Genomic DNA, 27,401 nt, shown 5'->3' on the forward strand with positions numbered 1-27,401 from the left:
AGTCTCTAAGGTGCCACAAAAGTACTCCTTTTCTTTTTGCGAATACAGACTAACACGGCTGTTACTCTGAAACTTAACAAACATATTGACTCCTTAAGTAAAGAGAACAAGAAGTAAGTGCCTTCATTAGTCAACTTCTGGACTGAAGTCTTTGCTTCTTTTAGTATTTTTTAATAATATCTCTCTGATTGATCCAAGTGTAACTTCTATTGCTGGACAAAGATTTACTATTGTTCTAGCAGATGCCTGGATGGCATTGTTTAACGACCCAAGTGATTTCAACAGTAGACTTACAAGAAAGAGAATGGTGATTATCTTCTCTGAACGTAGCAGCAAAAGTAGTCCACCAGCCTCACTACTTAAATCCATCTCATCTCGGTGGATGCTTTCCAAAGCCAGTAACAATGACTGGAGTAATTTTAAGACAACAGCCAAGGATTGCTCATGAGAAAGCCAGTGGGTTTTCCCAGGTTGGACTAATTTGAACTTCAGTCCTAGTGTATCTTCTAGTTTTTCCAAGACATCAGTCTTTTTGAACTCTTGGGGGGGAGGGGGAGAAAGAGTACGAAGACATTAAATTTATGGCTTTTTTTAAATGTCTCTTGAATATTCTGCAGCTCGTACTAGCACTAGCTGAAGTAGATGGCCTCTGCAGTGTGCATAGGAAAGATTAGGGTTACACTTTTCTCTGAGCAAAACTTGTACTCCACTATGTCTTCCAGAGAAGTTGTAGCTCCATCAAATGCACAACCAGCCATCTCTTTGCGGTTCAATTTACAAGCATTTAACTCTTTTAATATATCACAGATACAGCTTATGTGTCTTTTATAACCTGAACATCTAGACTGTATCTACTGGCCTACCACTGACATCAAGATAACGTACACAATGACTTGATACTTGATGCCTATTTGCATTGGTGCATTCATAAGTCATGTATGCACATTTTCTGAATGCGGTAAGAAAGTTCTTTGTTTTTTCAACTGCTGAGTCTTTCACTGTTGCACCGTGTGCTTCTAACCAGTCAGTTGAGTTTCTTGCAGAAAGATAGTGAGCATTTGCCAGTCTCGATCAGAACCAGCGTCCAACTTCATGATTAACAAGTGACAATGCACTTAACATTGGCCTCCAGTCAGGGCCGTCCTAGCTATTTCGATGCCCTATGCAGCCCCCTTCTGGGGGGGCTGTGTGATGCCCCACCCCAGGCCTCCATGGGGGGGCTGGCCCCAGGCCTCCGTGGGGAACGGGGGCTGGCCACTTTCTGCGGGAAGTGGAGTGACCCGGCCCCAGCCTGCTCTGCTCCCCTGGCTCCCAGCTGCGCCGCTGGTGAGTGCTGGGGGGCGGTTCCCCCCTCCCCCAAGCCTGGGAGCCAGGGGAGCGGAGCACGCTTGGGCTGGGTCATTCCACTTCCTGCAGGAAGTGGCCAGCCCCGCAGAGGCCTGGGGCCCCACACAGTGCCCCCGCGGAGGTCTGGGGCCAGATCCCCCCGCTCCCACCCGCGGAGGCCTTGGGCCCCAGGCTGCTCTGCTCCCCTGGCTCCCAGGCTTGGGGGGAGGGGGGAACCGCCGGCACTCGCCAGCAGCATGGCTGGGAGCCAGGGGAGCGGAGCAGGCTGGGGCCAGGTCGCTCCACTTACCATGCAGTGAGTGCAGGGTCAGGCCTGGCTGCAATCTAAAGGGGAGTGGGAGTGGGGCTGGGGCGGGGGTCTGGGGAAGAGCCAGAGCAGGGGCTGGAGCAGCATGCAGCTGCGCAGGGCACTAGGAAATTTGGTGGTGCCCTACGCAGCTGCGTGCTTTGCGTATGGGTAAGGACGGCCCTGGCCAGTTTGTAGTGTGTCATATCTCTTGCTTAAACAGAAAGAATGATTTGACAGCCATGTTTGTTTGCATAAACTATGTTGTGTCTCCAGCATTCTTAACAGCCTCATTAAGTACTTTTAAGATTGGCTTTGACAGAGACTGGCTTATAGGGCTTTCTGCATGTTGATGCAGTCCAGAGGCTTGGTATTTTGTATCCTTTTCATGTAGTTTGTCAGCATTAATTTGGTGATTGGTCTGGCAAACCAAGCTCCTCCAGTTTTACCAGTTGTAGCAGTGGGAAGCTTTTCTTCTTAAGAAGCTTTTTTGCAAGAGGTGCACCAGTAACCATCTTCTGTAACTTCAATAAATGGGAAAACTTTGACTGACAAACATCGGGAACTGTCTTCAGGTTGTGTACACACTGTTTCTTCAGTAGATCGCACTGTTTGTGCTTTGGGCTGTTCAGATGTAGATACAGCACTTGAACAGTCAGCTGACGTGTTGGTATATTCTTGGTGTGTTCTTCATATTGGTTCGTTTCTGATGCCTTTGAGTGGAAAGAAATTTTTTTGGTCTTTTTATCTTCACTTTGACCTGCAACTATGAAACAGATATGAATAAATTAAATGTTTTCTTAGGATACTGTAAATTTAACATAATGATAATGCAAATTATACCAAATCACATAAAAGATTTCTAAAACAAAACAAAAAAAATTTTCAAAAATATATTTAATTTAAATTGACGTTTGAAAAAATTATGATACAATAATAAAATCTTTAGTACAGAAATTCCCCAAGATAATGACCTCTCAAGATAGCAATGATGCGAGATAACAACCTTGGCAAATAATGCATTTTAAAAAACTTGGCCTACCAGGAAGCATACATTTATATGTTTCCCAGTCACAAGTCTAGCAGTCTGGAGCAAAGTCACTAAAACATAGTCCAACAGACAAATGTTCCTTTAATGTGCCCCTCCTCACTCACAGTTGTTGTCCTTGGTCAATGGAGACCCAGAGTACAGAGATGCTTTCACATGAGTTCACCTCCCACCCCGAGGGATGCGGGGGGTTGGCAACTTGCTCGTTCCTCCATCTGCTGTTGTTCTTCATGCCACCATTCCATCATCTGCTCCATCACCAAAGGCCCTGCATCACCATTGTAGTAAACATACAGCTAAGGGTAGCATAAAATACCTCCTTTTCCTGTAAGGGGTTAAGAAGCTCAAATAACCTGGTTGGCACCTGACCAAAAGGACCAATAAGGGAAGAAGATCCTTTCAAATCTGTGGGGGGAGGTTTTGTTTGTGGGGTCTTTTGTTGTTCTCTCCGGAACAAAGAGAGACCAGGGCAGGAAAAACACATCTCCTAAAACCCTACCTGAAATAAGCATCTAAGATTACAAATTGTAAGTAATAAGAAGGAAAGGCATTAGATTATCTTTTGTCTTAGCTTGTGAATTTTCGCTATGCTAAGGGGGAGGTTTATTCCTGTTTTTTTGTAACTTTAAAGTTTTGCCTAGAGGGGAATTCTCTGTGTTTTAAATCTCATTACCTTGTAAAATTACCTTCCATCCTGATTTTACAGAGGTGCTTCTTTTACTTTTTTCTTTATAATAAAATTCTGTTTTTGAGAATCTGATTGGTTTTCAGTGTCCTAAAAACCCAAGGGTCTGGTCTGTGCTCACCTTGATTACCTATTTGGTTGGTATATTATTCTCAATCCTCCCCAGGAAAGGGGGTGAAGCTGTTGGGGGGGGGGATATTTTAGGGAAATAGGAACTCCAAGTCGTCCTTTTTCTGAATCTTTGTCTAACTCACTTGGTGGTGGCAGCGATACCGCCCAAGGACAAGGAAGAATGTGCACCTTGGGGAAGTTTTTAACCTAAACTGGTAGAACTATGCTTAGGGGGTCTTTCATGCAGGTCCCCACATCTGTACCCCAGAGTGGGGAGAGAATCCTGACAACCACCTTCTGCTGCCACCTGCCTCTCTACTGTGACCTCTGAGAGTTGGCCTCTTGAGGTTCCACCCAGCTACCAATGATTTCAGCTCTCAGTGGGGCAACCTCACTGCTCGCGCAGGCTAGGCAGCATGGTCCACCGAAACCCTGTCCCAGAGCAGGCCTAAGCACTTAGACGTGGTTAGCAGTAATTTCAGCTCTAATAAAAGACTCTCAATGGAGTCTAATCAGCTCCATCTTTAAACAGGAGCAAGGGGGAGTCAAATGGTGCCTGTAACCAGTGGTGCCTTAGGCAGAGCCCACACCACCAGACAAAACACCTATCCTCACTCTCAACGGTGATCTGGCATCTGAACACCCTGCTTAGTGAGTTCAGTTCAATTGAGGGTGACCCCCACAAACAGGACAGGCTAAATACAATTTTGCTGCCCTTTACTCATACAATAAGGATAACCACATTTTATTACCCCTGCATTCAATTTAAATTTATTTATTAAAGCTAATGCTAAAATTATCTAATACACAGGTTAAAGAAATAGTTTCATTCATTTGGGTATAATGCTTAAATTATTCAAAAGTACAAAGTTTGGTTTAAAAAGTCATAAAATACATATAGTACATAATCTGTAATATCCCAAATTAAGGTTAATAAATTTAATAATACAGTTTAAATATTAGCATCCAAATATTCAGATACATCACTAATAAAAAGTTATACTAAGTGTAACTTGTGGAAAGCAAAAAGTGATTTGTAACCCAACACCAGTCAAAACTGATCATTTGGGCAACACACCTCTGCCTGCTAGATACCTAGGCAGAGTAGGTGTGTTCATTTAAATACAGTCTGGTCCTGAAGCCTTTTCCCCCCAGTTCATAACTAGCCATCAGGGGAGAGCTCATTCAGACCTTAATTTCAAATGATGATTTGTAAGCATTAGGTCAGCCAACATCTCCAAAATGAATTTGCTGAAATTGTCATAAAAAACACAGCTGTGCAAGGAAGCAAGTCATTGTTCATACCTTTCAAACCTATTATGGTTTTTCAGGTACAAGTATTTTATCATATATATGCTTTAAAGTGTATATTAGGGAGACCATATTTCCCAAAGGGAAAACGGAACACCAAGTGGGGCTAGCCTGAGCGACCCTGGCCTGAGCTGCTCGCCCAAGTCCTGCCTGCCACCTATGTGAGGCTGGGGCCCCTACTTCCCCCTTGCACAGGGCTGCCATCACCACTCACCCTCACATGTTCCTCTGCACCCTGCTTTTGCCAAAAAAATTGGGATAGGCAGGACAGCGCTTTAAAAAGGAACTGTCCCAGGCAAAATGTGATTGTATGTTCACCATAGTATTAATGTTTCATTTTCAATTTAAATTTCTAATAAAAAACTAAATGGAATTCCCCCCACTAGAAAAAAATTAGAACAACTAGATCTAGTTGGAAAACAACTAAACTAGCAACACTACATATAGCTAATTGATTACTTGGGCAGGGGGAGATGAGGGAGTTGAGGAGGGGTAAGGAAATCCCTGCCAGGGCCACTATCTTTGGGAGCTTTTGCTACAACTGTTATGAACAACACACAGAAGCAGGGCATAAGTACCCAACAGCATGTTCCTGTTACCAACAAGAACCAGCAGCAGCCTCAAGGGTGGCAGCCAGGGCTACCAGCAAAGGCTGACACCACTCTGAAGAAGGCTAGGAGCCACTGGCAGGGTCCCGTCAACCTTCACTGCCGTCAGGCCGAGTGCACCACACAGGAGCTACCCCACGCCCTCTGGCCCCAGGGGCAGAATCACAGGGCAGGGGTCAGAGCGGCAGCAAAGCAAGTGTCACGCACATCAATCTGGGGTGAGCAGGGAGTCATTGAGGCACACAGCCAGGGCGGGAGAGACCCTGCTCTCAGAGCGGTCTCTATAGCGAGGTGGGGAAGGGGCTGCCATACCCTGCCAGTGGTGCTAGGACCAGGGCTGCTACCACACACCCTGACTTGACACAATAATAATAAACACATGGCAGCCCTCATCTGCACCGGCGCAGCCAACTTGGTCACACAGAGCCACCAATGCTACTGGGCCTGTCTCCTCATTTATGTGTGGAAAAGGGTGGAGCAGCGACCCCTTACATGGTGAATGGTTAACTTAACTGTCAATCAGGTAGATGCCCGGACCACATCCCGGCCAGGCCCCGCCTCCTGCAAAAGTGGTCACGTGGGATAGGAGAGGGCACACTGGGGCTGGGGGTTGGGAGGGGTAGATCTCCGGCACTGTGAGTGGTCACACCACTTGCCATTTATGAGTAGACCCCACCTACTGCTGGAGTGACCCCGCCCCTTCCCCCCCGAAGGTAACGAGGCCTCTATGCAGCGATCCCTCACGCTGTGAGCGGCCAGGCCTCCTGCCCGGACTAGGGACTGGCCGGTCAGTTCCGGGGCAATGACGCACTGGGAGAGGGTGGAAGGGGAGAGGAAGAGACCCCTCACACGATGAGTGGTCAGTTTCCCTGTCACACAGAACATAGTCCCACCCCTTGCCCATCGGGCCTGCCAGATGGGCGCTCTGTGAGTGGCTGGCGGGACTGTCAGTCAGCATTCTCGGGAGGGCGGGGTTTGTGGGGCTCAGTGTGTGCGGCCCGGGCGTCGCTCCGCCCCAGTCTCCGAGCTGTCGGGCCGTGGCTGTGCAGGGATGGGGCGGGCGGGGATGATGCTTTGGGCCCTGGCGGCGGCGTTCCTGGCTGGTAAGCGCTGGGGGTCGGCAGAGCGCGGGGCCCCAGCTCCTTCCTCCCGCGGGGGCCGGGGGGCGCGCTCGGCCCGGGGAGAGGCGGCGGCGGCTCTAGGGATGGGCGGGCGGCGGTGGCGGTCACCGAGGCTAATGAGCGGCTCAACAGCCGCCCGCTCCCTCGTGAGCAGCCTCCGGCGCCCGAGCTCGGGGGCGGCCGCGTTCCGGCGCGAGGCGGAGCGGGGAGGGGCTCGTGCGGCTTTGCTGCCTGGGTCTCGTGACGCTCTGGCTCGGGCGCTGCCCGACAGGATCCGGCCCGGCCCGCGCGGGGCGGGTGACGCTCAGTCGCTGCGCGGCTCCCGCTGACGGACGGGGCCGGTGGGATCAGCCCGGGCCGCTCCCGTGACTTCCCCTCGGAGTCTGCGGCCCTGTCACTGGGCAGCGCCGGCGGTGGCCGTTGCGGGAAGAGCGGCGCTTCCCGGGGGAAGGCGGGCGCGTGCCCCGTCGCTGTCACGGCCGAAGGGCCGCTCCCCGCGGGTGACCCGCGGCGGACTCTGCTGCCGGGGGTGGCTGCGCCGCAGAGCGAGCCCGGGTAGCCGCATCCAGGCGCCGGTGCAGCCCGGAGCCTGGCGGTGTCCCCAAGTTCCCAGAGCCTCACCAGCTTCATCGCCCGAGGAATCGGTGCCCCAACCCTTCTCTGCAGCAGCAGCTGCTGGGAGCCTGCCCTGCTCGCCTCGGAGGTGCTGCGGCGGAGGCAGTTCCCCTACCTCTTTGGCGGATCAATGGGGTTGGTTCAAAAAGTTGAACAGTTGTGGAACACAGGCCTTCTCCTTTCACACAGCTGCTCTTGGAGGCCACAAGTTGGACATCCGTGTCCTAGGGTGTGACCCAAAGTGTTAGTTGTGGTTAATGTCAGAACTTTCTGGTCTTGGAAAGAGTTATCACCTGACCCATAAGGTGACTCCTTATGATTATGTTTCAGAGTAGCAGCCCTGTTAGTCTGTATCTGCAAACAGAAAAGGAGGACTTGTGGCACCTTACAGACTAACGCTGTAGCTCACTAAAGCTTATGCTCAAATAAATTTGTTAGTCTCTAAGGTGCCACAAGTCCTCCTTTCCTTATGATTACGTTACCCTTCAGTGTTTGGATAGGAATATGCTTGATGAATTGTAACTCAAAATTGTGTTCTAAGGCTTCACGGAATGTGTAGCCCAATGAGTCATTTTTGGTCAAATGATTATAGCATAGCTGGAAAAACGGTTGGCTCCTGAGTTTAAATGCAGTTTTGCTCACTGTGACCTTGAGCAAGTAACTTAACTGTTTGTGCCTGTCAACCCAGCAAGGAAAATTGGGTCTAAAAAAGAAAAAGCTCTAAATCAGATACCATATCTAAGCCAAATTGTCCAGAGTAAATTGTGTGAGTGTCTTGTAGCCTGTAAAGTAGTAAAGAAACATGTTAAGGCTGACAGGCTACCAATATTATTATTGTTAGTCTGTAAATTGCCCCCACCCATATTGATCCAGAAAAATAGTCCTTAGAAATGAGGGTCCTTTATTAAAACTGCAGCTGTTCAGCAGGATGAGCTGCCATCAATAAAAAAGTGCTTGAATTTTTGGCAAACAACTATAGGTTGACCTGTTCTTCTGCCTGTCATTGTTTTGAGAGCAACAAATTGAAATTCTTGAGACATACTTTGTTCAGTTGGTATGAATATGTCATGTCATATGGCTTATATTTACTGTCAACACCTGCCTGGAATTTATGATCCAGAATCAGGTTTTGGAGCATTCCCCTCTTTCCCCGAGGTCAAAATGGTATAACTAATTGAAAAATTTACTAATAGAACCTCTTTCATGCTTTTGTGCCTTGATTTAGTTTAATACCTCAGTTTGTCTATACATAACTGTGCTGAAATTTTCCATTGCATCCTAATACATTGAAATTTATGGCTCTCTTTAGCTCTCTCTCTTGACTTGGTAGATATGTGCACTGGAAGGCTGAGAATCAAGAAGAGGTTGTTGCAATACACATCTGCTTCACAGGGTTTTAAGAAACTCATGCTTTACCAGACTTGCCTGTCAATAGTGTTTCTGTTTTAGGTGTCTCCGGTGATGAGTTTAGTGTCTTACGATCACCCCAATCTGTCGTTTTCCGAGATGGAAGTTGGCCAATACCAGGGGAGCGGATCCCAGACATAGCTGCATTATCCATGGGCTTTTCTGTTGAAGAAGTATGTTTCAGGTTTCATTTTGAAAAAGCTGTAAAATGTAAAATTCAGATTGGTTGTTTCTGAGAGCTTTCAGTTGTAGTTGTGGTACACAGATTTTATAAAATGTGCTGGAAATAAAGTAGGAACTAGTAAAACAGACCACAGACGCTTAACAGATCTAGCAGGCACCCCCCCCCACATACACATAAAGAACAGAATGTTAGAAGAGTGTGGGGAAAGGGAGAACCCTTCAAATTGTGTTACAGCTAACTATTCCTCCACGCAGAAAAACAAACACACAAAGTGAAAGTAGATATCAAGTACACCTCTACCCCGATATAATGCGGTGCTTGGGAGCCAAAAAATCTAACCGTGTTATAGGTGAAACTGCATTATATCAAACTTGCTTTGGCCTCGAGCATTTCCATTATTAATAGTCACTTTCCGCCCCTGAGTGACCCCTCAGAACTTCTGACCCATCCAACCCCCCTGCTCCTTGTCCCCTGACTGCCCCCTCCCAAGACCCCACCCCATCTGAGCCCCCCTGCTCCTTGTCCCCGACCACCCCATCCAGAGACCCCCCCCGACCCTAATCACCCCCAATCCCTCTGTCCCCTGATTGCCCCTGCCCCTAACCACACCCCCACCCCCTGACAGGCCCCATGGGACTCCCACGCCCTGTCCAATGCCCCTGACCGCCCTGCCCCTAGAACCTCTGAACCATCCAACTCCTGTCTCCTGATTGCCCCCCGAGACCCTCTGCCCCTTATCCAACCCCTGAGCTCGGGCCCAGCACCCTTAACACACTGCTCAGAGCAGCGTGTCAGAGCCAGACGTGCTGATGCGCTGATCCACCGGAGCGTGCAGCCCTGCCCCCCAGAGTGCAGCTTGACTGTGTTATTTCCAATTTTGTGTTTTATCGGGTCACGTTATATCGGGGTAGAGGTATATCATGATTAAGGCTTTGATCCCATAATAAACTCCATACAGGCAGACTCCTGCAGCTGTGGGGAGCTCATTGCGGGATTGGAGCCTTAATTTGTGGTCTTGCTATGAATCATAACCTAGGAGATTAGAAACTGCGCTGTAGGGGATTTTTAGGGTTCTCCATTCAGACCCTCTGGCATTCAAACTTTAATTTTTTTAAAAAGTGATCACAGTGTGTACTAATGCACTGTTAAGTTATTGGGCAATCTGAAACACGTAAAAGGTTTGAACTTCCCCATTTGCTAAACAGGCTGAAATGTTAAAATAGGGGTCTCCAAAACGAATCCTTCTGCTGTTCTCTCCCTGTAGGGGGGGATAAAACTAATCATCTTTTTTTCTGTTAATGGGGATCTCAATCAATTTCTCTTTCTCCTGTAAGGAATATATAGGTCATAGCAAACATGGTTAATTTTAAAGTGTATTTATCTTGGTCTTGTAAAACTGACACCTGTATTGAGTAACTTCTTTGTGGTTGAAAAATACCCTGGTCAATGTTCATGTAATTTCTGCAGATATACAATTACATGCAAAATAGACCCAGCTCTTGCACTTAACAAGTTGCCAAAGCATCTGTCTGTGTTGCAGAACCTTTCCACTGCTTTAGAGCCTAATTACTTCTACTTAAATGTCAGAATCATTAGCCTTTATTGTGTATAGTTGTACCAGAAACATCCCGGCAATGTATTTTTTCCATTGTGGCTAAATATTATTGGTCTATAAAAAGCATGTATTTGAATAAAAATATTCCTCCAGCTACCTGCATACTAGAGAAGCTTGCTACTTCCCTCAAGTCATGGGAAGTTGCTTTTAATATCATCGTAAATGGACTCTCTCAGTGAATCTTGTGGAATGTGGCAGTCTCGACTGTGAAACTTGGTTCAGTAGCCACATAGTCCGTTTAATAAGCCAACATTGTACAGTATGTGAATGACACTTTTTCTTACAATAATGTTATGGATGGCCTGCTGTTAATAGAGAAATAACAAAGAAACTTCCGTGGGGGAAGGGGAACACACTTTTGTGGGATGGTAGATCCTTTCAAGCTTTTAGACTCCCTACTAAGTTTCCAGTGGGTTCTCCTATAAAGATTCATTGATATCACTGCAAATTCTCTACATTAATCATTTGATATAGTTTGATTTGATTTCGAGCTAAGCAAAAGTTTTTGCTTTTAAATTTGTTATCAGGACCTTTCCTGGCCTGGGCTTGCAGTGGGTGATATATTTCATCGTCCTCGAGCTACGGTTCTGGTGACTGTGAAGGGAGTAGACAAGCTGGTGATGCCTAAAGATGGAATTTCATACCCTGTTGAGAATGTAAGTATCTGCAATTTTTTGTATTTGTGTCTGTGTTACTCCTACTTCTGTTAATACTGAAAGTATTGCTTGGTGTTCGAAAAAAATCCCACAAGCTAACCTTTCACCAGTTATGCTTTTTATACTTCACATAGCTTTTCATGGAGTCAAAGAATTAAGGCCAAAAGGGACCGTTAGATCAAGTCTGACCTGGAAATCACAGGATGGTAAACTTCACTCAGTTACCCTTGCATTGAGTCCAGTAACTTGTGTTTGGCTAAAGCACATCTTCCAGAAAGGCATCTAGTCTTGTTTTGATGACATCAAGAAGTGAAGGATCCACCACTTCTACTGGTAGTTTGTTCCAATGTTAAATTGCTGTAACCGTTAAAAATTTGTGCCTCACATCCAATTTGAATTTGCCCACCTACAGCTTCCAGCCATTGGTTCGTGTTATGCTTTTCTCTGCTAGATTAGAACCCTTTAGTATACATGGTGTTTTCTCCATGTCAAAATACTTATACAGTGAAATTAACTCACCTCTCAATCTTTTTTGATAAATTAAACAGGTTCCCTTTAAGTCTTTCACTATAAAGCATTTTCTCCAGCCCGCCATCATTTTTGTGGGTTTCTGAACCCTCTACAATCTTTCAAAATTCTTTTTAAAATGTGGACACCAGAACTGGACACAGTCGTCCAGTTTTAGTCTCACCGATACTGTATGCAGAAGTAAAATCACCTCCCTATTCCTACTAACTAATCCCCTGTTTATATATTTAAGAATCGTATTTTGCCACAGAATTGCACTGGGAGCACATATTGAATTGCTTGTCCACTAGGAATCCTAAATCATTTTCAGAGTCCCTGCTTTCCAAGATGCAGTCCCCCATTCTGTAGGTATTGCCCACGTACCTTATTCCTACATGTATATCTTTGCATTTGACTGTATTAAAAGCCACTTGTTTGAATAGGCCCTGCATACAAAGCAATGTGGATTGCTCTGTATGACTACCCTATCCTCATCATTATTTATCACTCCAACAATCTTTGTGTCATCTTCTATCAGCAATGATTTTGATGTTTACTGTCAGATCATTGACAAAAATGTTGAATAGCATTGGACCTAGTACTGATCCTGCCACAATTAGAATCACTCCCATTCAATGATGATTTCCCCGTTGACAATTAGAGATCGATCAGTTAGCTGGTTCTTAATCCATTTTGCATGTACTTTTAAAAACTGACACTTTACAATATCAGTACTCAGAATGTCATGTGGTACTAAGTCAAAGTATATTACAAATGTGTAGTTAACTTTATCAACCAAACTTGTAATTTCAATAAAGAATGAAATCAGGTTTGTTTGAGATGTATTTTCTATAAAATCAAGTTGACTGGCATTAGTGTTATTCCTAGTCTGTAATTCTTTATCAATTGAATCCTGTATTGGCTTTTCCATTCTTTTCACCAGGATTGATGTCAGGCTAACTGGCATATAGTTATCCAGATCATCCCGCTTGCCCTTTTTGAATATTGGCACAACATTAGTCCTCTTCCAAGTTTCTGGAATTTCCCCAGTATTCCAAGATTTATTAAAAATTAACATTAGCAAACCAGATCTCCTCAGCAAACTCTTTCAGGCTTCTTGGGTGCATATAATCTAGGTTTGGTGGTTACAAATTGTTTATTCTTAGTAGATGATTGTTTAGCATTCTCCTTAGTTACTAATGGACTGGAAAGTACTTCATCATCCTCATGTGATAAGAGTACATCATTCTGCTTCTTTCAAATACAGAACAGAAATATTTATTTTACTTATACCATCATTAACAATTTAACCATCTGTCTAGTAATGGGCTTATTCCATTGCTAGAATTTATTTTGTTCCAAATAAGCTTTAATTTCTTATTGTTCTTAACCTCGCCAGCCAGATTTTTCCCCAATGTCTTTACCTTCCCTCAAATTTTTTATACCATATAACTTCTAATTTATATCTATTTCCTCCTTTTTCCACTTATGTATTGCTTTTAAATTTCTAATTGTTGCCATCACTGTGCCACTGAACCAGGATGGGCTTTTAGCCAAAGTTGTCCTCGTTCTTGATTGTAGAATCATGTCTTTTTGGCCATCTAATAAACTCTTCTTTAAGAACTGTCAATTTTAATTCACATTTCTCTGTCTAAACTATTCCTCCCAATCAATTTCACTCATTTTTCCTCAGCTTTGGAAAATGTTTCCTTTTGAGGGTGAAAGCGAATCAACTCTGAATACCCCTACAGACTCCTAAAAGAGCAGTCAACCTTTGCAAAATCTTCCTGAAATGTTTTATTGTAGGTAGAAAACCTATTTCACCTTTATCATAATGATGAAGTAGTTAATATTTTACTCAGTCATCAAAAGTGAATGGGTGACTAAAACTTTGCAAAGTCGAGCTGTTCTTGAGAACAAAACTAATACTAATTTATTAAATTAGTCCATCTATCTCTTCATAAGTCATGTGCCTCTCCAACATCCCTCAAGGAATGTCTTTATCTTGACACAATCAACCAGTTTATATTTTGTCACATTGTCTAGTGTTGAACTTTTGAACTCTATCACAGTGAGGTTGCTTTGGGAACCCTTACTCTGAATTTCCTAGCACCCCTTGTAGATGTAACATGAGCATATGAAGCTTGCATTTTCTTTTATAGAAAACATCTTAGCTGTAGGGTGAATAGTATGCATTCCTTTCCATTTTGCATCTTCATTTTTAATACGATTTAATGAGGTTAATTTTGTATTTAACAAAGGACTCTAAAATTGTTCCCTTTTTCTAAATTTCCGGGGAAAGTATTAAAATGCTGATACCATGCCCACAATGCACAGACACATCTGTTGCACTTTTATCAGTTAAAGCTGGCTGCATGCTGACTGTTGTATAAATGTCTCTGTTTGAGCATAAGTATGTAATCAATGTACAAAACAGTCACAGTTCTTGTAGAGAAGGATGGAAATTCCTTGGGACATGTTTCTTTAACCCCATTTTGGCCAGAATTACTTATTAGAGCTTTATTGTTTTTCAGGCTGTTCCTTTCAGTCTTGACAGTGTTGCAAATGCTATTCACACCTTGTTCTCTGAGGAAACCCCTGTAGTCTTGCAGTTGGCTCCCAGTGAGGAAGTGAGTATTGATGCATCTCCTAAACCATTTGAAATAAGAGTTAAACCACACAATTGGGAACTGATGTGCTTAAACCTCTTGGCTGTATGACCATCTTGTATTACAAAAGCACCTGCATGTGTAATGGAATTAATCTGTGAAATTCGAAAAATCCAAAACTGAACTATGTTCATATTTACATAATGACTGTTCTTACAGAGAGTTTATATGGTGGGAAAGGCAAACTCTGTATTTGAAGACCTTTCCGTCACACTGCGACAGCTACGGAACCGCCTTTTCCAGGATAACTCCATTCTCAGTTCACTTCCCCTGAACTCCCTGAGCAGAAACAATGAGGTAAGACAGTGGCCGATGAATACTGCTTTAATTAAACTGCCTCTGATCTACTTTTCTGAGTTCAGTTTAAGAAATACGCTCATTTGTTTTTCATCTCTTTGTTGTCCAAGGGGGAAGTTCCCCCCAAGTTTCATATTTAAGTACTAGAAGATGGTGATTAATTGATTTTGGGCATTGTTTGATCCAGTAACAAAAAGCTACTGCTTATAGCTGCAGTCTGCTGAGATGTGCAACAAAATTAGGCTGCCTCATCTTCAGTTTCTATTCAGAAAATACCTGTCTCTCTCTCCCCTAGGTTGACCTGCTTTTTCTGTCAGAACTACAAGTCTTGCATGATATCTCCAGCTTGGTGAGCACAACTTTTCAAACACACTCTATATGTCTTACATATATGATTGAGGGAATTTTGAAAGACACTTTTCTTAAAGTCTGACATCCTGTGTGTGAAGATCTCTAGGGCAGTGACGTCCAAATTGCATTCCCAGGAACCATTTGTAGTTCTTAGGGATTTGAACTGTGGCCTTCAAAAGTGACTTAATAAAGTGTGTATTTAGAGATTGAAAATGTGTTCTCTGAGATGTACCCTGTAGTTTCTAAACTGAAGTGTTTGAATCAGCTCTGCCACTAAAATGGGGGAGGTGGCATCATTTCTTGTCTCCCTGCAAAAATCCTGGTGTGAGTTGGGGCACTCTGAGCTGCTGCTTTCTCTTCCAACATCTCTGGGGAATCCCCAGCAGGTGATTTTGTGGGTGGTTCTTGTTTTTTCTTTATATGCTGCCTAATGGTGCAATGGGAGTATAACAGGGTTAGAGAATATGAACCTGGTATTGGCTCCTTGACCTTCTTGAAATGAAATGATTATTCTTCCCTCTAGGTGAAGAGGTTGGATATTGCTGCTTTAGTGCATGTTTCCACAACCAGTAGTCAAAAGCCATAGCTGGCTGTGTGGGTTAAATTTCAGTACAGAGTTGTTACAGAATCATAGGACTGGAAGGTACCTTGAGAGCTTCTGCAGCTTTGACTAGATGACCTATCTGTAGCCAGCATCCCAGGCAAAGGGAAAACATTTATAGGGAAGGATTTCAGACCAAGCTGGATGAGCAAGCTTCTCAAACAGGTGACTTAAGAGAAAGCAGCAAGCCTGCATGGGATGGGAGGGATCAGCAAGGAAAACTACTTCTTGGAGGTCAGAAAGTGTAGGGATAAAGTGAGAACTGTTAAAAGCCAAGCAGCGTTGGACTTTGCAAAAGGAATTAAAACCAATAGTAAAAGGTTCTATAGCCATATAAATAAAAACAAAACAAGGAAAGAAGTGGGACTGCTAAACACTGATGATGGGATGGAGATGAAAGGTAATCTAGGCATGGCTCAACACCTAAACAAATACTTTGCCTCCGTTTTTAATAAAGCTAATGAGAAGCTTAGGGATAGTGAGAGGTTGGCTAATGGAAATGAGGATATGAAAATAGAAATGACCATATTTGAGGTGGAAATCATACTCAAACAACTTAGTGGGATTTAATCATGGGCCAGGATAATCTCCATCCAAGAATATTAAAGGAAGTGGCACATGAAATTGCAAGTCCAATAATAAGGGTTTTTAATGAATCTGTAAACTTGAGGGTCATACCCTATGATTGGAGAATTGCTAATATAATACCTAATGTTTTCCTTTCTTAAAAATATCTGGAAAACTACAGGCCTGTTAGTTTGACCTCAATTGTATGCAAGGGCTTGGAACAAACTTTGAAAGAGAAATTAGTTAAGGACGTAGAGGTGAACAATAACTGGAATAAAATACAAGATGGTTTTGCAAAAGGTAGATCATGCCAGACTAATGTGATCTCCTTCTTTGAGAAGAGAACTGATTGTTTAAAAAAGAAAAAAAGAAATGCAGTAGAGCTAATCTACCTGGTTCTCAGTAAGGCTTTTGATAGAGTTCTACATGAGAAATTATTAGGTAAATTGGAGTAGATAGAGATTAATATGAGAATTGAAAGGTGGCTAAGGAACTGGTTAAAGGGGAGACTACAAAGGGTCATACCGAAAGGTGAACTGTCAGGCTAGAGGGAGGTTACTAGTGGAGTTCCTCAGGAATTGGTCTTGAGACCAATTGTATTTAACATTTTTATTAATAATCTTGTCACACAAAGTGGGAGTGTGCTAATAAAATTTACAGATATCACAAAGTTGGGAGGTACTGCCAATATGGAGGAATTATCGGAATATCATACAAAAAAATCTGGATGATCTTGAAAACTGGAGTAATAGAAATGGGATGGAAATCTAATAGTGCAAAGTCATGCGCTTAGGGACTAAGACAACAAGAATTTTTTCACGAAACTGGGGATGTATCAGTTGGAAATGATAGAGAAGGAGAAAGACCCAGGTGTATTGGTTGATCACAGGCTAACTACAAGCTGCCACTGTGATGCAGCTGTGAAAAAGGCTATACAGTCCTAGGATACACCAGGCAAGTATTTCCAGTAGAGACAGGGAAGTGTTGGTACCATTGTACAAGGCACTGGTGAGAACTAATCTGGAATACTGTGTGCAGTTCTGGTCTCTTGTTTAAGAAAGATTAATTCAAACTGGAACAGGTTCATAGAAGGGCTACTAGGATGATCAGAGGAATGGAGAACCTACCTTACAAGAGGAGATTCAAAGAGCATGGCTTGTTTAGCCTAACAAAAAGAAGGCCGAGGAGAGATACAATTGCTCTCTATAAATACATCAGAGAGAGAAGTACCAGGGAGTTATTTAAGATAAGCACCGATGTTGACACAAGAATAAATAGATATAAACTGGCTATCAATAAGTTTAGGCTTGAAATTAGATGAAGGTTTCTAACGATCCGAGTAGTGAAGTTCTGGAACAGCCTTCCAAGGAGAGCAGTGGGGGCAAAAAACCTAACTGGGTTCAAGACTGAGCTTGATAAATTTATGGAGGGGATGGCATGATGAGACAGCCTACAATGGCATTTGGCCGATCTGCGACTGCTAGCAGCAAATATCTCCAGTGGCTGGTGATGGGACACTAGATGGGGAGGGCTCTTGAGTCTGGCTGGTAGGTCTTCCCAACACGCTCAGGGTCTAACTGATCACCATATTTGGGATTGGGAAGGAATTTTCCCCGGAGTCAGATTGGCAGAGACTCTGGGAGGGAGGTTGCCTTCCTATGGGGCCTAGGTCACTTGCAGGTTTAAACTAGTGTAAATGGTGGATTCTCTGTAACTTGAAGTCTTTAAATCATGATTTGAGCACTTCAGTAACTCAGCCAGAGGTTAGGGGTCTATTGTAGTAATGGGTGCGTGAGGTTATGTCCTGCAACGTGCAGGAGGTGAGACTAGATGATTGTGATGGTCCCTTTTGGCCTTAACATCTATGAGGACTTGCCAATATACCAAAGACCAGAAACAAGGTTAAAAAAAATGTAGTCATGATAGAGGCAGGTTCAATTCCCTGTTCTCCCGCAGATTGTGTAACTTTGGGCAGGTCACATAGTCTGTCTCCACTTCCCAGATGCAAAATCGGGATAATAGGACTTCCCTAGCTCATAAAGGTCACGGGGGTGCATTCATTAACGATTGTGAGGTGCTTGGATTCTGTGGTGATTGGTGGCGGGGAGGCAGTCAAATACCTGAGATTTTACATCTTGAAGAAATACTGCTTATATAGCTGGACAGCAGAAAAAATAAACTTCATATTAATAAAATTCACAGCAAAGGTCAATTTAGTAGCACAGGAAACCACGGGCATCCATGGAATTTATGCATTTTTCTTCATGCTGTTATGCAAGCTCTCTGCTTACTACAGCAATATTAGAGTCAGGATTTTGACATAAATCCGTAGGCGTTCCTTAAGTTTATGGATGAGACCCCTTTCAGTGGAACTGTAACTCTTGTTGCATGTGCCTCTTTTTAAAACAATCTCTGGCATGAGCTTTCCCAGGCACTTGCTACCCTGCCTCCCATTTTGAAGACAATAGAGCCAGCTATAGACACTTCTCTGATCCAAGATGGCAAGTTCTGGCAAAATACCAAGTCTGCATGGAATATGTCAGACAAAAATGAAGCTGTCTCAATCAGTGATTAAATCTCATTGGACTGAGTATTTAAACTAACTCATTTTTTCCCTGTGGTTCACTTCCCCCCCGCCCCGTTAAGTTGTCTAGACATAAGCATCTGGCAAAGGATCACTCCCCAGATCTGTATTCACTGGAACTGGCTGGCTTGGAAGAGATTGGGAAACGCTATGGGGAAGACTCTCAGCAATTCAAGGATGCCTCTCAGATTCTTGCTGATTCCCTGCAAAAGGTAAAAGGAGATCTGCCATAAATACTGTTCTGTAAAGTCTGTCTGAATAACAATTTTAATTGAACAATACTGGTTTTATATTCACAAGACAGCTGAACATCAATATTCATTGGTCATACAGTATTCTGGTGTGAATTGCCATTTTTGTGTTGGCCTCACCATCTCTTGGTTGGGTAAACTCTAGTCCCTCGGTCAATTATCAAATCAAACTTCTGTAGTTTGGTCACTCCTCAGCTAGAAAGGTATTGGAGGGACTTTTTGGCAGGTCAGAGCTGTTTGTGTAGGAGTCAGAGGGTGATATTAACAAATGTGTAAATCAGTATGTCCTGATGAGTTGGTTTAAAAACAGAGACTTTGTTTATAGGCATTTCTTTCTTAACCTGGCTGAAAATGTGAAGGAAATAGCTCTAGCTTTAGCTCAGCACAGTGTGGTCAGGTGCTGCGTGTTTTTTCCCACCTTGAGCAGCTCTACCATTTCCAAGTTTCCCAAGTACCTGCTGTTTCATTCCTTTCCTGAGCAGGCTGCCAGTTGTGGATTTTATCTAAACAAATGTCCATCAAGAACTGAGACAACTCCATCTTGCTAGTATCCAAAGTCTGATGCCAAAATATAGTGAGGCAAAATACTAGATTCTTAATTCACTAAGTTAAACATCTCTGTTCTGTAAAATATTCCGTTCATATACAGCAGTCCAGTGTGTGTCAGATGTTCACATTTGATCAGAATTGCTCTCCAGTAGGAATCTTAATTTCAGTACAGAACTGGGGAAAATAAAATGACCCAGAGTATGTGTAATGGGATATAGCAGCTTTCATATCAGAGCACATGTATCCAGAGGAAGTCAGCAAGAAACTCTTAGGATCCTGGACAAGTGTCTAGTGGTCTGTAAAGAGATGGTCTAAACTAGCTAACAGTTGGCATTCATTAGCAGACTCAAATCATTGGAGACTTCCATGATTTCTCCAGATTGTTCAGATCTTCTGCGTTGGTGCATCTTCTGTTACAAGAGTGTCAGATTTAGTAACTATTGCATATATCTGAAACTAAACTATTGTCGATCTTTCAGTTTGCAGATGAGATGTATAATCTCTATGGTGGGAATGCCGTGGTAGAGGTGGTGACTGCAAAGACATTTGATACTCCCCTTGTGAGGAAGAGTCGATCCATTCTCCAGACTGCACAGGTAGTGAATGTGCTTTAAACCCCTGTTCTGCAGATTAATTATTAAAAATGTGAATGTGTGTATCACTCCATTTTGCAGAACTAGAATATTGACTTGATACTGTAGCAACCTTTTCAACTTTTAGTGGCTTAGACACTAGGCATGATGAACAAACATAGTAAGTGAAATGACCTTGTATCCATTTATGATGCCAGTCACTTAAGTGCATTAGTATTTAGTGCCAGTAACTCCAGAGTTGCCTGTGCAAAATATCCATCTCTTGGTATGGGCAGTCTGAATGTTAGTATAATCAGAAATGTGTTCTGCGTGAAGGCTGACTTCAGGAGCATTGTGACTGCTGGCCTCCAGATGTCTCACTTCTTTAAACCATACTTTCCTTCTTTCACTGCAGAGCACCTCATATAACCTAGGATATTCATACAACTTCAACTATGCTGTGGTCTTCAACATAGTTCTGTGGCTCATGATAGGCCTTGCATTAGCTGTGATTGTAATTTCCTACAACCTCTGGAACATGGATCCTGGCTATGACAGCATTATTTACAGGATGACAAATCAGAAGATAAGAATGGATTGAACTTCATTCCTGGGAAAGGAGTATGGCCACTTCTGAAGTGTTAAAATAATATTTTGGCATGGTTAAATGTGGACGTCTTTAAAGGTGCTTTTATTTCTCTAATGGTTCCTTGTGTTTTCTTTTGGCTCTCTTTAGATGTGAGTAGTACTACCAGAGTGGATTTACAAAGGTGAATCTACAGCCTGCTATAAAACCATGACCTAATTATTACTAAACTATATACCTTCATTCCATTTTGGTAACACAAAATGAATTTTAGAAATAATACCCTATATTTCTTGTGAATAAATATGTGGAAAAAAATGCACTGAAATGATAGCAACTTTCTGATTTAAACTTTTTACACTGGAGGTTTAGAAACTATTGTTAAGCTGTGTTGTATATTATGAACCAGATGTAAATGTTTGTTGATGTAAATATTTGTAATGGCACATGTAGTGTTCAGGGAAAAACAGATTATAGTGCTATTTATGTAAAGCCTTCAAATTGGGAATAGTTCCACAAGAACAACTCTGGTTGAAACAGTATTTGGGTTTTTTTACATTCCAGCCACCACCATGAACCATAGCCAAAATGAGGCTTGGTGTAGATCTTATCAGCTCACTGCTGCATTTAAAAGGACTGCAGAGAGATAATAGGTAAGAACACTGGTGTGGTTGGTCTATACAGTTAGGAAACTACAAATATAGAAAATAGTCTGGGTGCTTGAGGTTTAATATAATATACTGTAGAAGCTTACATTATGATGCTTCTAATTCTTTCCATGTATGTTACTAGTTGTAGCTGTTCAAACACCTGTTTTTGGTGGTAAAAGTGGACCAATAACTGGCACTTAACCATACTCCATTTTTATTACTCATGTGTTTCAACCATTCAATAAACAAAACAAGTAACATTTGCTCTGGAGTTCATTTATTTTTCCTGCACAGTTCCATTCAGGGGTAGTCATACTCAGCACAAAACTGAGTTAACTTAAGCTAAACCAAACAACTGCAGAAGGCTACATCTATCTAAATACATTAGGCCCTCTTAAAAAACAAACACCAAAAAACGCACAGACAAGAACTGTGGCTTCTATGCCTGACTCTACCACAGGCCTGGTGGGTGACGTTGGGTAAGTTGGTTCCATCACTGTCCCTCAGTTTCCCCATCTGTAAAAAATTGGAATGACACTGTGACCACCTTTTTGTAGCGTGTTTTTCATGCATCGATCTTAGTGCTTTTGAAAGTTAATACCTAAAGGCTTTCACAAGCCAGTAGTGATCTAACTATTCAAAGCTGCTCCCTGCTTTCTGTATTGTTTACACAAAACCTTTACTTGGATAACTAGTAGATGAAAGCCTATGCTGTTGTACAGGTGTATCAGGTGGCTCAGGTAATCCACCATCTGTGCTCTGTATCTGGTTAATTTTTCCTTAGGGTTGCTGTGACCAGTGAACATAGCTTTCTTTCCTGGCAATGGGTATGGTCAAAGCTTAGATCGGTACTGGTAATAGTGCTCCCATATATAAGTATGTATGGAAACTATTCACTTGTCTAATTCTTGGACCAGATAACTTCAGTATTTGTGGTAGGCCTTCACACCAGTGTGTCTGTGTACTGTTTTCCCAACATCACACCAGTAAACATGCTACCATAAAGCAGCACATACCTGTCAAGGTTCCTTCCCAACTCTGAACTCTAAGGTACAGATGTGGGGACCTGCATGGAAAACCCCCTAAGCTTATTTTTACCAGCTTAGGTTAGAACTTGCCCAAGGTACAAACTATTTTACCTTTTGCCCTTGGACTTTATTGCTGCCACCACCAAGTGTCTAACAAATATATAACAGGGAAAGAGCCTGCTTGGAAACATATCCTAGCTTCTTAACCCCTTACAGGTGAAAGGGGTTTGTCCTCTGGCCAGGAGGGATTTTGAAGGTGTTTACCCTTCCCTTTATAGTTATGAAATACCAGTGAACAGAAAACCATATAGAGCAGCAGTAAAGCTACATATGTAGGCAGTAGCTTGGGGCTCCTGTGCTGTAGTGAGCCATGTTGCTGTTTGTACATGGTCCCTAAAGCCTGTGCACAGAGCTGCCCCCTGGCTGGAGGCACAACCAGCTTGGTCACCCCACATAGCTGTTACTCCCACCTCCTCTGATCAACTGTCACATTCCAACTGCCACAGAACCTTTGGCCTCTAACATTCCATCCAGCTCTCACAGGGCCCAGTGATCAAACCTGGTGTTATTCTAAAGGAAAAAGCTCCCAGTCATGTTCATAGCTGTTTCCATCCTTTCACACTGAGTCAGAGATCCTTGGTTTTTCAGAGCGACACATACACAGTGACAGTCCTGGAAGATCTGTGTTCATGTGTGCGGGTGGTGAATGAGGTGGTTTTGAAGAACTGCAGAGTTGGGCTAAGTACTCCACCAGCTGTGCACTCTCCCTCATACAACCAATGACCTTTGCATGAATTAGCTATCAAGGTAGCATGGTAACTGGACTCTTAGCATGGCACAGATATACACCTTAATGTAGCTGTGTACTGCAGGGATGTACATTTTAAAATCAAAAGGGGTGAGAATTCAAAAATTGAATAACCTACTGTAAGAGCCAGTGATGATTCAATGTGGTGCTGTTCTAACCAAAAAGCCCTGAGCCATGCTTGTAGCTGTTTTGGTTGCCTCACCCTGCCTCTACAGCAATTCCAGGCTTCAGAGTGACACTTATGGAATCTTATTACATAAAGGCTTGTGCTGAAAGCTCCTGTTAGCATACTGCAATTAAACAGCTGGAACTGGTGATGGCTTACTACAGTTTTATTTCACTGGTACTAAGACTAGGAAACTGACAGTTGCTGTGTAGTCTCACTGTTTTATAAGCTAGGATATTGATTCACTTCGCTTGTTTAACTCCCACTATCAGTAGTGGAGCCTTTTCCATCCCAAAATAGAAAATAGCCAAACTAAGTTACATTCAGCATCTTTGTGGAAGTTGAAAGTGGGTGGGGCAGTTAGTCTGTCACATGTTCATGTACTGTGCAGGCTTGACTGTGTCTTTATTCTTAATTGGATAAGATGCTGCAGCTTCGTGAGACTGGATGCCCTACCATCAGACAAGTCAGCAGCCGTGTATGTAATGGAATTTAGATTAATACTAGGTAAACTGTCATTCTTGAAATGTGTAAAAAATACTTGCTCTATAATTACTGGTCTCCTAGAAAGGACAGCACAGTACATGTTCTTCTGAACAACTAAAAGCTCCTTTAACAATTAAAATAGGCCTTATCTAAAGGCCATTACCTGCTCAAGCTTGAATTCAGTTGTGATTAAGACATATTTACGTATTCAGTGTTCTACCATGATTTAAGTATAAAACCAGGAATTAAATATTACTATACCTCAGTTATACCACAGCTCCAGTTCGTCTTCAGTAGGGTAGTGCCAAATAGATTTGACATTTCAAAGTGCTAAGCAGTTTTGACTATAAAATAGTATTATAGGTATTAACTTTCACTGCCTGCTGATTTTGGCTGATGTGGAAGGAACCCACCACACTGCATGCCACCTCAAATGCAGCACCTTTGCTCAGAGAGAGGTAGTCGTCTTAGCTCTGTCAGATATATCTAAAATGACAAAAACTGTGCCTCTTCAGTTATCTGTATGTCAGGTTACCAATATGTCACCCCCAAAGGAAAACTTGATAGTTGGAAAAGGAGCAGTCGATAAGGGCCTGAGATAAACACACATTGAGATCAATGGAACCACTAATTGATTTCAATGGGCATTGGGTCAGGCCCTTATTGACTACTCCTTTTTCAACCACCAAGGCTAACCATTAGAGCAGGAACTCATAGTTGAGTAGTAGATTTGAGGGATGGGAAGAAGGGACAGATGAGGACATACAGGGATCTCGTCACCAAATGCCTGCAAAACTAGAGTTCATTCAAAATGAAACACTAGCTTTTGTTGTAGAAATAAGTATGCAATGAGAACTTCACATTATGACATCGCAAGACTACCATAATCTGTAAAAAGCTTTTACGAGTGGTCATTAATCCCTAAGAGGAGAGAAGGAATATTTGTAATGTTCCCCACCCCACAAGTAGTTATATCATTCTCTGCCATACAGTTAAGTGAGCAGAATTCCCATTACAAAACAAAAACCAAAAAGTCTCTGCAGGGGGGAGGTTGGACTCTGTGGAACCATTTTCTGCTGTTGATGTTTTGAGACCTAAGGCAATCATAGAATATCAGGGTTAGAAGGGACCTCAGGAGGTAATCTAGTCCAACCCCCGGCTCAAAGCAGGACCAATCCCCAATTTTTGCCCCAGATCCCTAAATGGCCCCCTTAAGGATTGAACTCACAACTCTGGGTTTAGCGGGCCAATGCTCAAACCACTGAGCTATGCCTCGGTATTTATTTTGGTCTCCCATAGTTTGTCTACTTAACTAGATTATTTATTGTCAGATAAAAAAAACATGCCTATCCCTTAAATGGAAAAACAGCAGTTCAATGTTTAACTTATTTTTATGGTACTCTAAGAAAAACTGAAATGAGCATACAGTCAAAGCCTGTTAGAAATATTGGTTTCCCCCCCCAAGATGTGAGACACTAATTATTAGTTCTCAACTAATCAAAGAAAAGCCACCGCTCTCCACCTATACATTTTTCTTTCAGCTAGTGATGAGTCTTGGAAGGGGTGGAGAGGCGATGGTGCTGTCCAGTATATTGATTTCAATACTTCTGCAATAGTATCCGATAAGTGACATTCCCAATATCCTGGCCCTTTACAAACTTTAGTTAATGTACTTTTCTATACGGATTATCTAGACCTAAAGAGTAAGTCACAAAACTGTCAAATCTAACAAAGGACTGACAGAGCTGTCATTTTAACAAAGGAGGGCTGAAAGAAGCAGCTTTGCAACAAGAAGGAATTGGAAATCAAAGTGTCTAGGCTGACAGCTAAATTCTATTTATTTTTAAACAGAACTTGCAACTCTAACTTTCAACGGTCCCATATGCTCTTGTTCCTAATCTGCTTACTCCAATAGGAGCCTTTCAATGAAGTATCACTCAAAGGGCAGCACCAGCAAGAGATAACAGGCCACTTGAGTGGAGATAGTGATGCAGGTTTTTCTAAACTTTTTAATAGGTGGTAAGTGTGAACTGGAATTAATTTGCCAACTGGACACCATTACATTAGGCTTGAATCAAGACTGGGAGTGGATGGGTCATTACACGAAGTAAAGCTATTTCCCCATGTTTATTTCCCCGCCCTACTGTTCCTCAGACGCTCTTGTCAACTGCTGGAAATGGCCCACCTTGATTATCACTACAAAAGTTCCCCCTCCCCCCCGCCCCGGCTCTCCTGCTGATAATAGCTCACCTTACCTGATCACTCTCGTTACAGTGTGTATGGTAACACCCATTTGTTTCATGTTCTCTGTGTATATAAATCTCCCCACTGTATTTTCCACTGAATGCATCCAATGAAGTGAGCTGTAGCTCACGAAAGCTTATGCTCAAATAAATTTGTTAGTCTCAAAGGTGCCACAAGTCCTCCTTTTCTTTTTGCGGATACAGACTAACATAGCTGCTGCTTGGAAACCTAGATTAAACTTTGCACTCACCTCATCATTCCAGCCTTCAACTTAAACATGTCCATGGTCATACAGTGACAACGTCCATAGATCTTGAAGTGATCCTGGCACTTTTGCAGGTGTGAGTAAGGAAGAGCCCTTGACAGAATCTGAAAGAATACTAGCTTTGTGGACAGGTTCAAGGAGAGGGGACACACAGGAGACCTTTTCTGTGGTCCACCTGCAGAACACAAATGTTGAGCAACCCTGAGAGTAACTGCTGTGATTTTACAGATCCAATGAAAAGCCAAGGCTTCTGCCAGTGAAATTAAAGGCAGGGAGTTGGCACCCCTGCTTGAGGAGATTTGCATCCACCTCAGGGACTGGTAATATTTGGATCCTCTGGAGAGACTGAGTTCCACTTTGGCCTGGGGCAGGAGTTGAGACCTTTTTTCCACATGTTCCCACTCTACACACTACATGGAGAACATCAAGGTGCAGGGGAAAGATGGTTCATGCTATAACTAAGGAAAACGTCTTGAAAATGAGACCTCTTGCTCTCAGCAGGGGTTTGATTATGGTCTTCCACTCTCCGAGGTTTATCTTCATCTCAATGGGCCCTAAGGTGGGGTGGAGGCTGGATCTGTTAGCCTTCTCATCTTTGTGCACCCAAGAAAAGAATTAGGAGTAGAGCAGGAGGACTGAAGCAAGGGAGTCATGCTTCCCAGTCAAAGACAGCAAAAGATATGGGAAGAGAAAGGGCAAACTGGGGGCTTATTTCCTGTCAGGTAGAGCCATAGTGCAAGCTGTCCCTGTGCAGGCATAGGAGAATGAGAAACTATAACCACCAGAACTACGTGAAAGTCATTTTCCTGTAAAGGGGCTTTGTGCTGCTAACTATGCAAAGAGTGTTTGGGAGGATGGGAGAGATTAAATAAATAAAACCAACATATGACCATAGCAACTACATAGAATCACAGAAGCATAGGACTGACACAAAAGGAAATGAAGAATTAATCTCTCATCTGCTAGCAGCTTGGCTACTGGTAGCCTCTCATTGGAAAAAGAAAAATAGCCCAACCATTGAGGAATGGTTAAAAAAATATGGGAGGTGGTGGATAGGAAAAATTAACACACCGATCATGTATCCTGCAAAATAGATAGAGGATAGATAATTAGATACCTTTCATTCAGTACTCAAATTATATTCACCTGCAAAAATACATCTGTCCAATTTTTTTTGAATATTAACATTTGAGACACATACCTGGTCTGTTAAATATTTGTATATT

General features: G+C 42.9%; 1 protein-coding gene and 1 long non-coding RNA gene across 2 annotated transcripts; one reads left to right on the top strand and one right to left on the bottom strand.

The window, feature by feature from the left end:
* Positions 1 to 6,312: 6,312 nt before the first annotated feature.
* Positions 6,313 to 21,441, top strand: ATP6AP2 (ATPase H+ transporting accessory protein 2). Its single transcript, XM_027826829.3, has 9 exons — positions 6,313 to 6,499; positions 8,582 to 8,712; positions 10,866 to 10,994; positions 14,036 to 14,131; positions 14,330 to 14,467; positions 14,763 to 14,816; positions 18,633 to 18,782; positions 19,850 to 19,966; positions 20,358 to 21,441. The coding sequence occupies exons 1-9, from the start codon at positions 6,448 to 6,450 to the stop codon at positions 20,541 to 20,543; spliced, it is 1,053 nt and encodes a 350-aa protein (XP_027682630.1). The 5' UTR covers positions 6,313 to 6,447; the 3' UTR covers positions 20,544 to 21,441.
* LOC122464063 lies at positions 21,439 to 25,777 on the bottom strand. The gene is made up of 2 exons (XR_006287916.1): positions 23,928 to 25,777; positions 21,439 to 21,694 (listed from the first exon to the last, which is right to left on the bottom strand). It is a non-coding gene; the product is annotated as an uncharacterized LOC122464063 (long non-coding RNA).
* Between the last annotated feature and the right edge of the window lie 1,624 nt (positions 25,778 to 27,401).

Source organism: Chelonia mydas, chromosome 1 (genome assembly GCF_015237465.2).
Source record: "Chelonia mydas isolate rCheMyd1 chromosome 1, rCheMyd1.pri.v2, whole genome shotgun sequence".
In the NCBI taxonomy this organism is placed as follows: domain Eukaryota; kingdom Metazoa; phylum Chordata; order Testudines; family Cheloniidae; genus Chelonia; species Chelonia mydas.